Source organism: Talpa occidentalis, unplaced genomic scaffold, assembly GCF_014898055.3.
Source record: "Talpa occidentalis isolate TD23 unplaced genomic scaffold, MPIMG_talOcc4v2.1 talOcc4.13, whole genome shotgun sequence".
Taxonomy (NCBI): Eukaryota; Metazoa; Chordata; class Mammalia; order Eulipotyphla; family Talpidae; genus Talpa; species Talpa occidentalis.
The window spans coordinates 65,511,551-65,526,166 of record NW_023601322.1 but is presented as its reverse complement, the minus strand read 5'-3'; the positions used below and the strand labels follow the sequence as shown (position 1 = coordinate 65,526,166).

The 14,616-nt window shown below is 39.6% G+C and overlaps 1 protein-coding gene across 5 annotated transcripts in view; it reads left to right on the top strand.

The window, feature by feature from the left end:
- ARHGAP26 (Rho GTPase activating protein 26) overlaps positions 1-14,616 on the top strand; it is a 506,434-nt gene that overhangs the window by 214,542 nt on the left and 277,276 nt on the right. For all 5 annotated transcript variants that reach the window (XM_054694289.1, XM_054694290.1, XM_054694288.1 and 2 more), the window contains one exon: positions 2,314-2,408. In XM_054694289.1, the coding sequence (XP_054550264.1) occupies positions 2,314-2,408 (95 nt within the window). The remainder of the gene's footprint in view (positions 1-2,313; positions 2,409-14,616) is intronic.

The following is a 14,616-nucleotide window of genomic DNA, read 5'->3' as shown; positions in this document are numbered from 1 at the left end:
TCATTTTGTTGGAGACCAGACCCTGTGTGTGGAGTAAATGAATCCCCTCTGCGATGTGGCACCTCTCTGCTGTAGGTCTGGAGAGATCCAGTGCTGACCCTGTGCTTTCCCTTGTTTGAAACCCTTCACTATTCTTACAAACCATGCTCTGCATAATCTGACCTCTACCTCCCTCAAACTCTCTCTCATTCCACTCTGCTGTTGCATTTGGGATTCAAGCCACACTGCCTTCCCTTCAGTTTCCACAGGGCTCCACGGACCCTGGCCACAGGGTCATCATAGCTCCTCTTTTCCTCCCGATCTGATCCTGCTCCCCTGGACTTACCTCCTATGGATATTCCAAGTCCCAGCCCAAGAAAGCCTTTGCTGACTTCTTAAGCAGGTCAAAACCCCTTAATTTGGCTTTTGTAGCACAACTAGCCTCTTTTTTGATAGTATTTGTCACTGTTGTTGCTTTTTATTTATTTAAGTGATTGCTTTTTAAAGTAGTTAAACAGTAGTTAAACAGATCATCTTTATTCATTTCCCCTGATAGAATATGGTTGTCCTTGGAACAGAATCTTATCTTTCTCTTTTCTCTGCTTACATGTGGAAATCTTTTATAGCTTCCCTATTCTCTCCAACTTTGCAGGGACACCTACCATAAACTTGCAAAGTGGAAACTGGTTCTTGGGCCATTAAATCAGAAATAGATGTCAACGTGGTCAGAATCACATATATTTGGGTGTTTACATTCATACATTTACACACTAAAGAAAGAGCAGCTTTCAATCTGAGAAACTAATCTTAGCTATTCAGTAAAAGACAATAGGCACAAGGCTTGTGAATATAAACTCTCTCTTCCTAGGTCTTCTGTCTTTTGTGTGCTAGTCTGATATTAGTGGGTGGTTAAGGTTTACCTTACGCCCATCTCATTTCCTATTATTTCAACAAACTAGACAAGTTTGCAGATTTCCCTTCTAATTTGGAAAAAAAAATTGGCAGGAACCTTAACAAATTCCTACATGACCAAAAGGAGAAATCAAGGACAGAAACCCTTATGTTTCTAGGCTGTAAATTGCCATCCTGTTTGACTTAGTGATGTTTTGACCAAAGGTGGACTGCATACACAATGGCAGTCTGCCAGGCTCTGCCATAGGGCCTCGGAGTGTATACCGTTTAAGTTTGTGTAACTACACTCTGTCACCTGCACATAATGATAAAATTGCCTAATGATGTATTTCTCAGAATGTGTCCCTCTTGTTAGTGAGGCATGACTGTAGTGCTATGGGATAAAATCTGTTGCCTTTCTTTTGTACAGTGGAATACTATTCAGCAATACAAAGAAAGAAACTCCTGATGTGCACATTAACATGGATGAATCACTAAAGAATTATGCTCAGTGAAAAAAAATCAGACACCAAAGGACACATACTGTGGGATTCCATTTATATAAAAGTATAGAATATGCAAGCTAATTTATAGTGACAGAAAGCAGATTCACTGGTTGCCTGGGGGTGACTGGGTGGGTGGATGAATGACAAATAGACAAAAGAAATTAGGAGTCATGGAAATGTTAGTTAATTTGATTGTAGTAGTAATTTTACAGATGTCAAAACTCATAAATTATACACTTTAAACATGTGCTGTTTATTATACACTAGTATAATGAAACAGTGTGACGCTTTAACAGTAAAACATTTGTTGAAAAGCTGCTCTGTTCCTGGGCTCATTTGGACTCTGGGGACTTAAATGTAAGCAAAATCAGACACAGCCCCTGCCCTCAGGGAGCTAGAGTCTAGTGAGGAGAGAGACGTTGTGTGAATCTTTGCTACAGTAATGGAAAGTTTCAGCTGTGAGCACTGCTGTGAAGGAGGGAGACTCCATGCTACTCTTTGAATATGTCTGGAGTCTGGAGGGTATTTGTCCTGGTCCAGGGAGGCTTCCCTGAAAAAGTGATGACTAAGCCAAGACACCTTATAAGCTCAGACCTGAGAGGAGACCTAAAGGTCATCTTGTTAAACTCTTATGAAACCTAAAAATTAAGCCTTTTAAAACAATAGCAACTAAAGTTAACCTAGCTTGGGCTGATGCTGTGCCATGATGGTCAACTAATATTAAAGATGTTTTGCTCAAAGTTGAACGTGGTTTATAAATTTCAGCTGCATGAGGTTCTTGCCAAAAGTTTACTGTCAACTTTCCATCACCTATGGTCATGAACACTCAGGTTTGAGAAAAGGAAATGATCACTCTTGTTTATGTGTCGTGTTTGTCCTGGAGAAGCTCAGCGCCCACGTTCTGGCCTCATCTTGACAGTCTCTGTGTTCCCAACAGGGAGAAGATGAGTCAGTCACCCTGAAATCCTGCACACGGCGGAAAACAGACTCTATTGAGAAGAGGTTTTGCTTTGACGTAGAAGCAGTGGACAGGTGAGTGGCTCACACACTTTTCTCAGGAACAAATATTACAGAATTTGGAGTAACTCACACACTTTTCTCAGGAACAAATATTACTGAATTTGGGTTTCTTTTCCATTCAGTCAAAACTTCAGGTGCTCCCCCTCACTTCTCTATCTGTCTGACAATGTTCAGTTTGGAATAGCCTCAGTCTTATTGCTGATTTGCAAAGATCAGTATAGTTTCCCCCCCTCTTGTAGGTTCAGCAGCCACCAGTTTGTTTTATTTTAATGTTAGGGCTTCCCTTCTGTGGAATGTGTTTTAAGTCTCAGGAGGTTGGAAAAAAGTGTACAGAAACCACTTAGCTTGATTGTATTAGCTATTTGAGCTTTTTTGCTTGAAAAATTTGTTAATTAAAAAATGTTATGAAAATATTCAAAAGGAATTGGGTAAAGGTAAGGGTAGAAGTTTTACTTAATTTGGAAAAGACAGCTTTTAGTTACAGCGTCTCATCTATTGCTGTGTGTCTGCACACCCAAGAAAGATCACAAACCACTTGTGAAATCAGCCCGTGGAAGGAGAGCTATGTGTTACATTCCTCCAGAATTACAGCGTCTCATCAAGTTGGACCATTTCATGATGTTAAGCTAGTTTGACAGCATTCCAATTCTTTAAGACATTTTACTTAGCAACAGGTTAAGTCTTTTAACGAAAGTCACATGTTAAGCTTATTTGAGCTGTCTAAGATCAGCAATGCTAGCATAAAGATTCTTAATCTCAGCATGATTATCATATAATGCCATTTCATTTCTCCCCTTTATTAAAAAGAAACCCACACCATTTTGTTAAGCCAGTACTTCTGCTTTCCTTGGGATATTTACCTCTGGCCACTTTTCCCCTGCTCTAGAGGATCCAGAGACAGTGCCACCTGGTGCGTGCTCCTCCCTGTGTTTGCAGGTTTGGAATGCCTTCTTGTCGCATGATGTCTCTGCACCGTGGCTGCTGGAGGCTGCGAGAGGTCCTTGGGGGAAAGCATGCCCCTTAACTTAGATCAGGAGTTCATGGAAACTAACCACTTTTTTTTTATTTTCTTTTAATGAGCTGTTTACTCATTACACCTTTGACTCTCAAGTCAGACAACTTGGGTCTCAATTTTGACTTTGTTGCTGAGTAGCCATGTCATTTTGGGCAAGTTACTTAGTCTCTCAGGACTTTGACTTCCTATCTGGAAAATGAAGGTAGTAACTACCTAGTTTATAGCATTGTAAAGATTCAAGTAGATAATGCATGTAAAATGCTTGGCAGAGTGGCACATAATAAATGCTCAACAAAAACAAGCTGTTATTATTTGTTGTTAATTAGCTTGTCTTGCATGCTTATTAGACTTTATTTTGTATTTCATATAGATAGACTCTCAATGCAGAGGACTAAATGTAATTTGTAAGGGAAAAAAATAGCTCAACCTTCACCATGTTTGGGGATGTAAGAGGGGAAGTTGGTGGAGAAGGGTTGCATGGAGGGATAGCTTAAAGTGGGGTAGCAAAGGGGAATCACAAAAACAAAGGGGAATCACAAAAAGCCTGCCTCACATTAAAATTGGTTGTTCTTCTTCTAAACAATCCTCTTCTCTCCATTCTAAGCATGAAATTGAAGGGAATGCATACTGTTGGCATCCATGAAAGAAGTTCAGAAGATGTGTTTGTTTGGAAGCACAGCCATCTGATGCTTCTCACATGTGTAGTCCCTAGAGATGGTTGTTTGCATGGCTATTGGGAGAGAGCATGCCCCACATTGCCACTCTCTGTTAGATTGGAAATAAGTTGAAAGATGCCTTCTGTTTCTGTGTTTTCTTCTTTTAGAAGTTTCCCCAGAAGTTCTAGAGAGTTGCTTTGGAGTTAAAAGTCATGGAGTGCATCTGTCTCATTTCTGCCCTTGCCAACACTCCCCACTATATTTCCCCCTTTATTAGGCCTGTAAAAGTTTGGCATGTTTTAGTTATAAGCTGAGAGCAGTTGTGTCACATTCAGCACACCGGGTGGGTTTGAGAAGTCAGTTTCCCCTAAGTTTTGTCTCTGGTTCTGTTGGCATGACTTGGAAGGGTTTCAGCTATGGTTCATAATGAGGCTGCTAACTCTTCTCTTAATAAGCAGGAGGTGAGTAGACAGTTCAAATGTAGTGTTTATGTTTTTCATTTTCTGTAATGAAACCTTTCTGATTGGGGAGACACTGACCTACCTGGGTTAGTCAGTTCTTAGAAACAGAGAAGGATTCAGCCAGAGTGTACCACTAATGGCAAACTAACCAATCCAGAGCCATGCCTTCTCCATCTGGTTCATGCACCTGAGGAAGCAATAGTTCTCTGCCTTAGTCATTAAGGCCTGGGTACCACACAGCAGGTGACGTTCTTAGTACTTAGGGCCCCCTGAAATTATTCAAAGTAACCAACCAACTTTACCCTGTCCTGCCTTGCCTTTCCCTTGGAAGATGACACTTATTCCTTGGAAATTCTGGCAAAGGCTGTGGCCTTGAGTTTCCTCTCCTCCTGCTCCTGCCTCTCATTGGATACTGGTTCTTTCTCAGTTACACTGAGTGGTGTACCACGTATCCTGTTTCTACGACTTGTGAATATAAGAAACTTCGCTTGCCCAAGCCTCTTCCGCATTTCTTCTTGGGAACACATCTGACACATTCAGAGATATTCTCAGACATCTCTCACCTTTCTATATAGGTTGTCATTTTTAGACTCACAGATTATGTTATAGTTTGGCAGTATTTTCCTTGTGCTTTTCCTGTTTTGACCCCACTATCCTTATGCATGTCCCTCAGACATCCAAGAAGGAACTTAAGAGGGGAGGAAAAGGCATTTGCATGTGCTCACTGGCAGCATCCCTGGGAATTTTGCCCAGAGTCCTGTTCTCTAGAAGTTCCCTGTACCAGTGCCCTTTAGCAAGGAGGTGATTGCTGCTGGATGTCCTGTCTTTTTAATTTATGCCTTCCACAGATTTCTCAGCTCTGCCTACTCTGTTAAAGAGGCAGTTTAGTATCTAAACTTTAGATACAAGTTTAGTATCTAAAAATTGTGGAAGTAAAGGAGGAAATAATTGTATTTAACAGTGCAAGGCTTCCAAATGCTCCAATAGTATGTAAACTATAGAACATGGAAACATTTTTATGCTTTTATGCTGAAGTGTGATTTATTTGACTTTGAATATGCAGTGCTATGGCTATTAAGGTTGAAGTCTTTTTTAGTTTCAGTGCTGGTAGGTATTTCATGTTGTTTGGTAACAGGAGCCATAGTCTTCAGGAAGTGATATTCCAGGAGGTCAGTGCTATGAGCTGACTGAATCAGTGTCTACTAGTGTGTGGTGAGGACCACCTGCCCATGGCATCTACGGGAGCTTGTCACAACCACAGCTTCCTGGTCTCTCCCCCACACCTACCCAGTCTGATGTTGTGGAAGTGAGACCCTGAAGTCTACGTTTTCAATAAATTCTTCAGTTACTCTTTATTCACTCTTTATTCACTCTTTATTTACTCATTATATTCACTCTTTAGTTACTCATTATAAAAGCAACAGCAAAACAAAACAAAACTCTCAGACTCCTTTACTGAGAAGCCTAATACCCATTGGAGAAGAATTTTGCTAGAAGTAAAGGGGATTCTGATACAGGTTACTTTATCAGAACAACACTGAGGACTACAACCACAGCAAACCCCCACATTTTAATTAAAGATAGAGGAAGGGTAAGGGAAATGACAGTAAGAGAGAACATTCTGGAAGCTGGACAATGATGACAACTGTCTCCTGTACTCCTTACTACAATGCAGGGAAACAGTATTCCACGTGCCCCACATTACACATGAGTAAGCCATGTTTAGAGGGTGAGGTCATATACCCCCAAGGCTCAGATGGAATTGGAACTGAGGTTAGTAGGAACTCATTCCAGGGAACTTTGTTCCCTTTGAAACTCAAGAAATTTAAGAGGCACAACTCAAGTGTCCAGTTTGCAGGCTGTGAAATTTGAGAAGTGCTTTCCCACTATAATCACTTGCTTTTGACTCCATAAACTAAATGGTAGGTGAGTGTCACAAAATGATTCTGTTGTGGTATTTATTGCTCTGTGACCTTTAGACTTCTTCACATGACTGAGAGTCAAAAGAAACAGTGCAAGTGGAGCCCCGTCAGTTCCATGGCACATAGTAGGTGTTCCACAGATGCTGATTTTTTTCTCTACATTTCTACCTTATGTTTTTAAGATGACTCTCATTTATTTTTAATACGGGAGACCAGCATGAGTAAGAAATTAAGACAGTAGTGCCATTTATCAGTTGAACAGTTTGTTAGTCCTCAAATTCTGATGTAAAAGGGTTAATATCTGACATTTACAGGAAGAACTGTTGTGATTTTGACTCATGAATGAGCAGAAAATCAAATTCAGTGCTAATTGAGGGCTTTGGGGTTTAGATCCACAGTTCTTGAACTTTGTGTGTCAAAGGTTCTCTCCAATACTGAATACCTTCCAGAAACTTGCTTTAAATTCTTCCATTTAAGTTCTACTTTTGATGCCTCAAAAGTAGGTCTTCTCTGTATACCACATTATTCTATACTTGCTTGCATATAATTTCAAAGGCCATATCCTATTTATCCCTTTTTTTCTAGTACCTGACTTCCCCCCTTTATGCAGAATTAGTTTTGGGGAGACTCAGACCAAGCAATTGCTGAAGACCCCTGGACTATTCTGAGCAAATATTTTCCAGGCTGGTATTAGCTCTTAATGTTTTTGGCTTTCCTTCAAAAGGGTATTGTTTCCAACACTGAAAAGTAAAAGTCAATAGAAACTTTTGTATATTTCTTTAATACCAGCCATAAAATTGCTTAGATTAAGATAACATGTCCATTAAAATCATTGTGATGTTTCTTTGAATTTTCTGTGTGTGTGTGTGTGTGTGTGTTTAAATTCAACTTCCAAACTCTAGCATTAAGAATAGGATGTGGCTTTAAATGAAAATCTGTATCTTAGAGTTGTTGTGGTGTTGCCACCACATGCTACAAAGAATATTTTCTTATTTTCCTAGAAAGTATTTGTTATGGGTTGTATCATGCATCTCCAAAATTCATATATTGAAATTATAATCCCCAGCATCTGAAAATGGATACGGTGATAACAAAGTTAAAATGAAGTTGTTAGGGGAGGCCCTCATAGAATACTTTGTTATCTTTCTAAAATGGGATACTTTGGACACAGAGACAGACCTACACAAAGGGAGAACAGGGAGGGGCAGAAATGGGGTGACTTGTCTTCAAGGTGAGGAATTCCACTGATTGCCAGCAAGCCTCCAGAAGCCCTGGAGAGGCATACCTCAGAAGGAGCCCACTCTGCTGACACTAGTCTCGAACTTCTAGCCTGTAGACCTGTGAGATGATACATTTCTGTTGCAGAACTTTTTTACAGCAGCCCTGGCAAAGGAATACAGAATTAAACAGGGAGGGTCTGTCCAGGAAGCACCAGGAATGCCCTGGAAGCCTTTAGGTGGATGGCGCAATACCTTCTTCTTAAACATCCTAACGCAGGGAACCTCACTCCACAGAGCTTACCTTTCACATATATTATCTTTCTTAGTTTGGATACTCTCTAAACTAACCTAAACTTTCCTTAGCTTTTTAGACCTTAAAAATGAAGGATTCTTTGTTGCCTTTTGCTTACCTTGCCATAGCAATGTGCATTCAAAGGCTTATATTTTATATTGATTAATTGAACAAAAACTAAATTGATCATTTTTCCCTTTTAATGCATTTGCTCCTTTTGAGGAAGTTTATTATGAAATTCCTAGGACAAAGTAGAATTTCATCTAAAAGCAGCCTCTAATGGTGGTGGTATGTGAATTGCTGATTCTTGCCAACGTCTGTCTTCAGTCACTTTGAATAATTAAGTTGACCATGCAGTATCTTATGGACGTTAATGAGCAAATGCAGGGAGAAAATTTGTTTAAGCTAAAAAAATCATGGAGGTAGTCATTTGCCCACATCCCTGGATTTGTTTATTTTAAAGAAATTTCTCACAGATGTAAGTGACACATGGGTATTTTCTTCCAAATGTTTTCCAGGAGGGGCCACTAACCCATATGGAAAGTAATAGAAACAAAAGGCTGCTTTTGGATATACTCAATCAGTGTAGTCTCTTGAGGGACAGTGTTTATACTTGGGGAAAGGAAACTGTTATAATGCTTTATTTTTCTCTAGGACTTGCTGACTCTAACAGAAGTACCTACATTTGAAAATATCATGAGTTTAAATGCCCTGTCCTCAGCTTTGGCAAATACCAGAGGTGGGCAGCAAGGGACAACTTCAGAGCTGACAAGGGTACATGGGCTAAGGATGTAACAGTGGCCAATGCAAGCATCGTCCCTTCCTTCATCGATCTTATCTTTGAGAATAAACACCGCCCCCCCCCCAACTAAAGTATAAATATAATGAGTGCTCCAAAAACTTGGAGGGCCAGAATACTATGGGAAATTGTTACAAATAGGACTTAACCCTTCCATTCTTACAGAGAATGAGGACATGACTGGAATATTCTGAATGTATTCACTTTTTCCTCCCCTCCCTCATTTATTGAACTGTTGACAGTGGAGACACAAAGTTTAATGAAGTACCTGAGTGCATTCAACTTTCCTTCTTAAAATCATCATTTGATTTTTTCATTCAGTTCAAATTTGAAGTCTTCCTTCATTTGCAAACTTTCCACAAATAGGTAGACAGCTTTCCTCTCAACCAGCCTCAAGCTGGCATGTCACACCCACTGTCAATTCTGTTCTTCTCTTCCTACCAAGCACTGTGCATTTGCAAAGCTCTTTGTATTAGTTTGCTCTTCTTTGTATTAGTTGACTGGTTATTTAATTATGTGTTTTATATACCTCTGTTCAATTCTAAATATGTACCCCAGGTAATATACTTCCAGAGGTAGAATAACATCATTTTATACAGCTATTAAGACAACACTGTATGCTTGTGGTGGTTCAATTTTTGTTTTTTTATGGTGATGCAATTTTGAGATATTATTTTGTTCTTTCCTTTGGGACTTTGGCAAACTATTGTCTAAGAGACTACAGGAGCTTACTCACTTTAGTTGTTACTTAAATGAAAATTTCAAGTACATGCATAATTTGTGTTTCTCTATGGGTAGGACAAAAAGAAACCCCAGGAGAATAGAAGGCTTATTAAAGTGAGAATAGTGGAGGATAGAAAGATTTATTGAAAAGAACTTCCCAGCATCACCACCCTTACTTCAAGTATGATTTTTAGCAAACTACATGATGCAGGTAAAAGATTGAAGCAACCTCAGGTTTGAATTTGGGGTCTGCCTCTTACTAGCTGTGAAAGTCAAGTCAGGTTCTTTAAACTACATCTGTGTGATGGAGCTAATCATCCCTACTATGCAGGACTGTTTGGAAGAAGGAATGTGATAATTTTCCTCTCTGTTATAGTCCTCTGTTAGAAACAGTTGTAACTTTTTTTCCCCCTTTTCTTGAACCCCTGGGACCTCATTGTTCTTTTTGATGAATCTTAGTTTTAGCAGGTACTTCTGAGTTCATTTTTTCATCTTAGTGGTATTCCTTTTTCAATAGTGTCATGACTTTTCAAGTCTTCTATAAACTGAGTGAATACAAGTGCATTAAGTGTTTATGTGCAAAGGGACTGCTAAGGGGAAAGAGTTCTTTATTTTTTTTAGGGGGGGACCTGTGAACTTTTTTTATTATATAATTTTTAAAATTTATATATATATATATTACATCATTGTTCATTTTTGTATAATATGTGCTTGTATGCTTTCTCCTTTCAGGTGTATTCCCTGTAAAATTCCCACCACCAATTCACCTGTGAACCATCACCATAGTCCCATCTGCTCTTCTCTTACTATACATGTAATAACCTGTTAATTGTTTGTATTTCCTATATAAGATAAAAAGGTTTATGCTCGGCCTCCCAATTTATAGTTTCAAAAGGAAAAGAATGCTGATTCCAGTTTGGTATGTGGTGTATGTTGCATGTGCTTGTTTGTCTTTGTGAGATTGTGTGAGAGTAAGATCTTGTGTTTTCCAGAAGGGATCATCTTATGTAACAGCTTTATTTCAGAGATCAGCCTCTAGATGGCAGTTTTGTATATGGATTTGTAACAACTAGACAGCTGTCTTTTATACATTGACAAGGAGTCAGTGGTGTGTGTGTGTGTGTGTGTGTTTCCTATAGATGAAATCATCACATGAATAGAATTCCTCAAAGGGAAGGTAGTCTGAATGACTTGCTCTCCCTTCTCATTATGTGATGGATCATTTCATACCCTTTTCCCTACATATGTAAGCATGCTCAGTCACTCTCGCCTCTGTTTAAATATTTTGCTTTTCCTTGCGCTCTGAACTTAAGAGTCAGATTCTTTGCCTCAGACATAGCTTATTTGAAGATGGTGAAAAAAACAGAAGAGTGACTTTGGTGGTCAGTGTGCACTGAGAACCAGGCAGCTCCACTTTTCTCTCTTGGTGCAGTGTGCCTTTATCTCTTGCAACAGATGAATCCATTTTTCCTGGTTTCAAACTTCCCCTTCCCTCCCCTCCTCACCCCGCCCCCCCCCCCCCCCCGCTTGAAATAATATTTGATTTTGCCTTCCTGCTGGTTGGATTAGAGTGCTGGTCTCAATGCCGTTGACGTTCCAGAGAGGAAATGGCTTTTTCCTTCCTCAGAGGGTGTTATAGTACTCTGACTTCCATGACTTGGGTGGGAGTAGAGTTGGTGAATACCATACTTTCTGGACTGCTTCTTGGCTATTCTGTAAAATATGCTCATTGAGATGTTCATGGAATCTTTAGTATTCATGTAGTTTGAACTTGATATTTTTCTTTTTAAAAGATAAACCAGAGTCTGACTGAAATTGGATTCTGGTTTAAATAAGAATTGGATTCGGTAGTTAACAGATTATAAGGGAAGGTGAATGAAGCAACATATTTCTACTCACTAGTCTACCAGTGAAATTTAGGGTTTTGCTGATTGACGATAGCCGGGTGTTTGTTTTTGTTTGTTTGTTTATTTTGCCAGTATCTAGAAATAAAATAAGTTTAAAAAAAACCTTAACCAAAATTTTGCTATTACGTAAATCTGAAGACAGGACACAATTCAACTAGTACATTCTACTTAATGTATGCTTCTGTTCCTATTAAGATAGAATAGTAATGGTAAAAAATACCTAATAAATGAAGTAGAAGATTTGAGTTAAACTAGTTTTTCTTAGTTTCTTATCAATAACAGCAATGTGTTTGCATTCTCCATGAGTCTTACTCACCCTGGAAATGAATAATGCTTTCTCCTAGTTCTGTGTTTTAAAATTTGCTTATTGCTGTGTCCCTGGTGCCTAGCAGCATGACTGGCACATAACTGGCATTCAGTCAGTATTTGTTTCATTTGAGGACATGGCAAATTAATGTGCCAAAGATTTCTGGACTTTTGTCTGGGCTTCCCAATGTTTTATGAATTCAGTCTCCTTTAAAGTAAAGTATATGAAATTGTGTGATGTAATTGGCAATATTTACTGTCCATTATTATTATTGCTATGGTCCTACTTATTTTAGGACATTTCCTCCCAAGAGGTCAGTGCTGTATGCTATAATAGGTTATGATTCATTCTTTCATAGGGATCAATTTTTTTTTTAAATAATCCATTAGAAACCGGCTTCTAAAAACTTCTTAAGGTAGGGTGTGTGTGTGTGTGTGTGTGTGTGTGTGTGTGTGTGTGTCTGTATGTGTGTTTGTGAGAAAGAAGTGGGGGAGAGAGACAAGTAGGAGCAGGAAGGCAGGCAGAAGTCCCTCCCTGGGGGAGCTGGTGGACTTAGAGCCCTGCAGGCACATGGGGGCAGTACAGTCTTGTGGTTTTTGGTAAGGGCTTTGCTTTAGAGTCAGGCAGACTGGTTTCAAGTTCAGATTTTGCTACTTAATAGCAGTGTGACATTATGCATCTAATTTCAGAGTCTCTTTTTTTTAAAGAAATGTCATGATAGTACCTACAGTTACCTCAAGAAAGAAATGATAATGCAAGTTAGTTCCTCAGTTTAGTTCTTGACCCAAAGTAAACACTCAGTAAACCTCAGCTACAGCTAGTGGGTCATGCATGAGTTTGCAACTTCTGGTTTCTCTTTTACTTTCTCTGTCTCTCTTACCTGTACCCTACTAGGTTATCATGACATATTACACATTCCTGTGATGCTAAAGGACTTTCAATGGCTCATTATCACAGAACATGTATTGTTGTGCAGTCATAACTTTTTATCTCCAAATTCTAGATTACTGTTGCCTTCCAGTGATGACACTGGATACTGAATATTGGAAAAAATGGGAAAGTATCCCAAGTTTCTGCTTTTTTGGTGAGTTGGACGTGCTCTACCCAGTTGAGGTGAATCAAGAATATAGACTTGCATCATTGTAGATCTTAGGGTATGAGATGACCTTATAACACACCATAATTACCTGGGGCACAGCTCAGATAGAAAGAGGCAGAGAAAGATAAATGAAGGTGCCAGAAGATGAAAACTTGTGGTCCACAGGCATGTTTGGCTTCACTTTAGTAGTGTTTGGGCAATATTATAAAATCAGAGCAATATGTAAATGCTGATCTTGCCTTCACGTCTGCCAAATATTTATAAAGCTGAATGATGGATGCAGCTTTTAGGTAGGGCCAGTGCTTCCCTCTTTGCTGCAGTCCCTACCATGCCCTGCTTCTCTCCACCAAGATGACAGGTGATGACTGCCATTTTGCCTTGCACTTAACACTGTTGCTTTTCCCACAGAGGGGAAATCCTCTTTTGTTTCTCTCAAAAAATAAAAGTGCAAAAGAAAAAACCCAAAAGGCACCATGTTTTAAGGAAAATGCAATCAAGCCTGTTTTCCTCTGAGGAGTAAAGAATTTCTTATCCACTTTCACTCATTTTGTTTACGTGACTGGTCTCTATAGATGTTTGAGTCTATAATCCTGTGGGCAGACATGGAGGAGATGTGTTCTACAAGATCATTCTGTACAGCTTTGGCTGTATCTTTGTGTAAATGAAGATCTGCTGGCCTCAAACCCTTGTAATTGTCCAGGAACTGCAATCACTTTTTCCAGCAGTTCTTTAGAAAGCCAATACCACATCCTCTCCTGGGCACTTGCACAGTTCTTTTCACCTGTCTTCCTTATGTGAACAAATTGAGGCAGGTTACAAACACAGACTGCGAATGTGTGTTTCTGTGGGTGCCACAGCCCTTTCACTCTGAATTTGATCTTAAACGGTGCCCTGGTGCTCATGGAAGCTGGGAATGAACTCTTGCCAACAGAAGATTTATAGTCTTATGAATGAGTAAACCCTAGATCTTTGGAGGTTAATTTAGAAAGAACAGTACTGTTAGGTTCTATGTGTGTTTGTTTCAGTGGGGTGGAGTTAGTAATAGCATTTCCTTGTCCAATAGGAAGTGGGTAAATTGCCAAGCCACTGAGATCACTATTGTTGACTCAGATTCAGCAATAAGATTAGAGTAGGAAAGCTGTCTAGTAACCCTGGAATCTGGGCTGGATGTGATTCTATTTGCTCTTAGCTGGTCAGAGGGCTTTGAGCTGACATCAGTGGTCCCAGGCTCCTGGATGTGTTACTAAACTACGTTTGCCTTTTCTTGGCTATTCTGAGAAGCAAGAGTTGTAGGAGAAATGGTGGTGGGTAGCAATTTTCTCTGTGATAGATGAATAATTATTTTCTGCATCGCTTCTATGGTGTGAGAAGGGGAGTACCAGCTTAGAGAAAATTGCAGATCTTTGTTCGTGATTCTTAAGCTGATATAGCCCTAGCCGAGGACTTATTCTGAATGAAAAGGAGGTGCTGTATTTTAAGTTGTATTTTAGGACTGAGCTCTAGAAAGGAGTATCCATTGTTTATTCCTTCTCTCATCTGGTGGGTAGAGGGAGCTCCTTGGTGGATTTTCTAGAATTTTCTCAAGACCCCTTTTTTGTCCTTATCAATTATTAGACATTAATTCCAAAAGGGGGAAGTAGGCCACTTTCATGCTACTCAGGTGGAAAAAGGAAATGCTGTGATGTCAGAGCCTGCATGTCACTTCAACCCCTTCCTGGCTTCCTTTGTGGTAGAGGTATGCTTTTCAGTGCTATATCTTGTGGGATCCCCAGCTCCCCTTGCTCTTGGGGATATTGCCTTGGTGCCCAGAGTTCCTGCT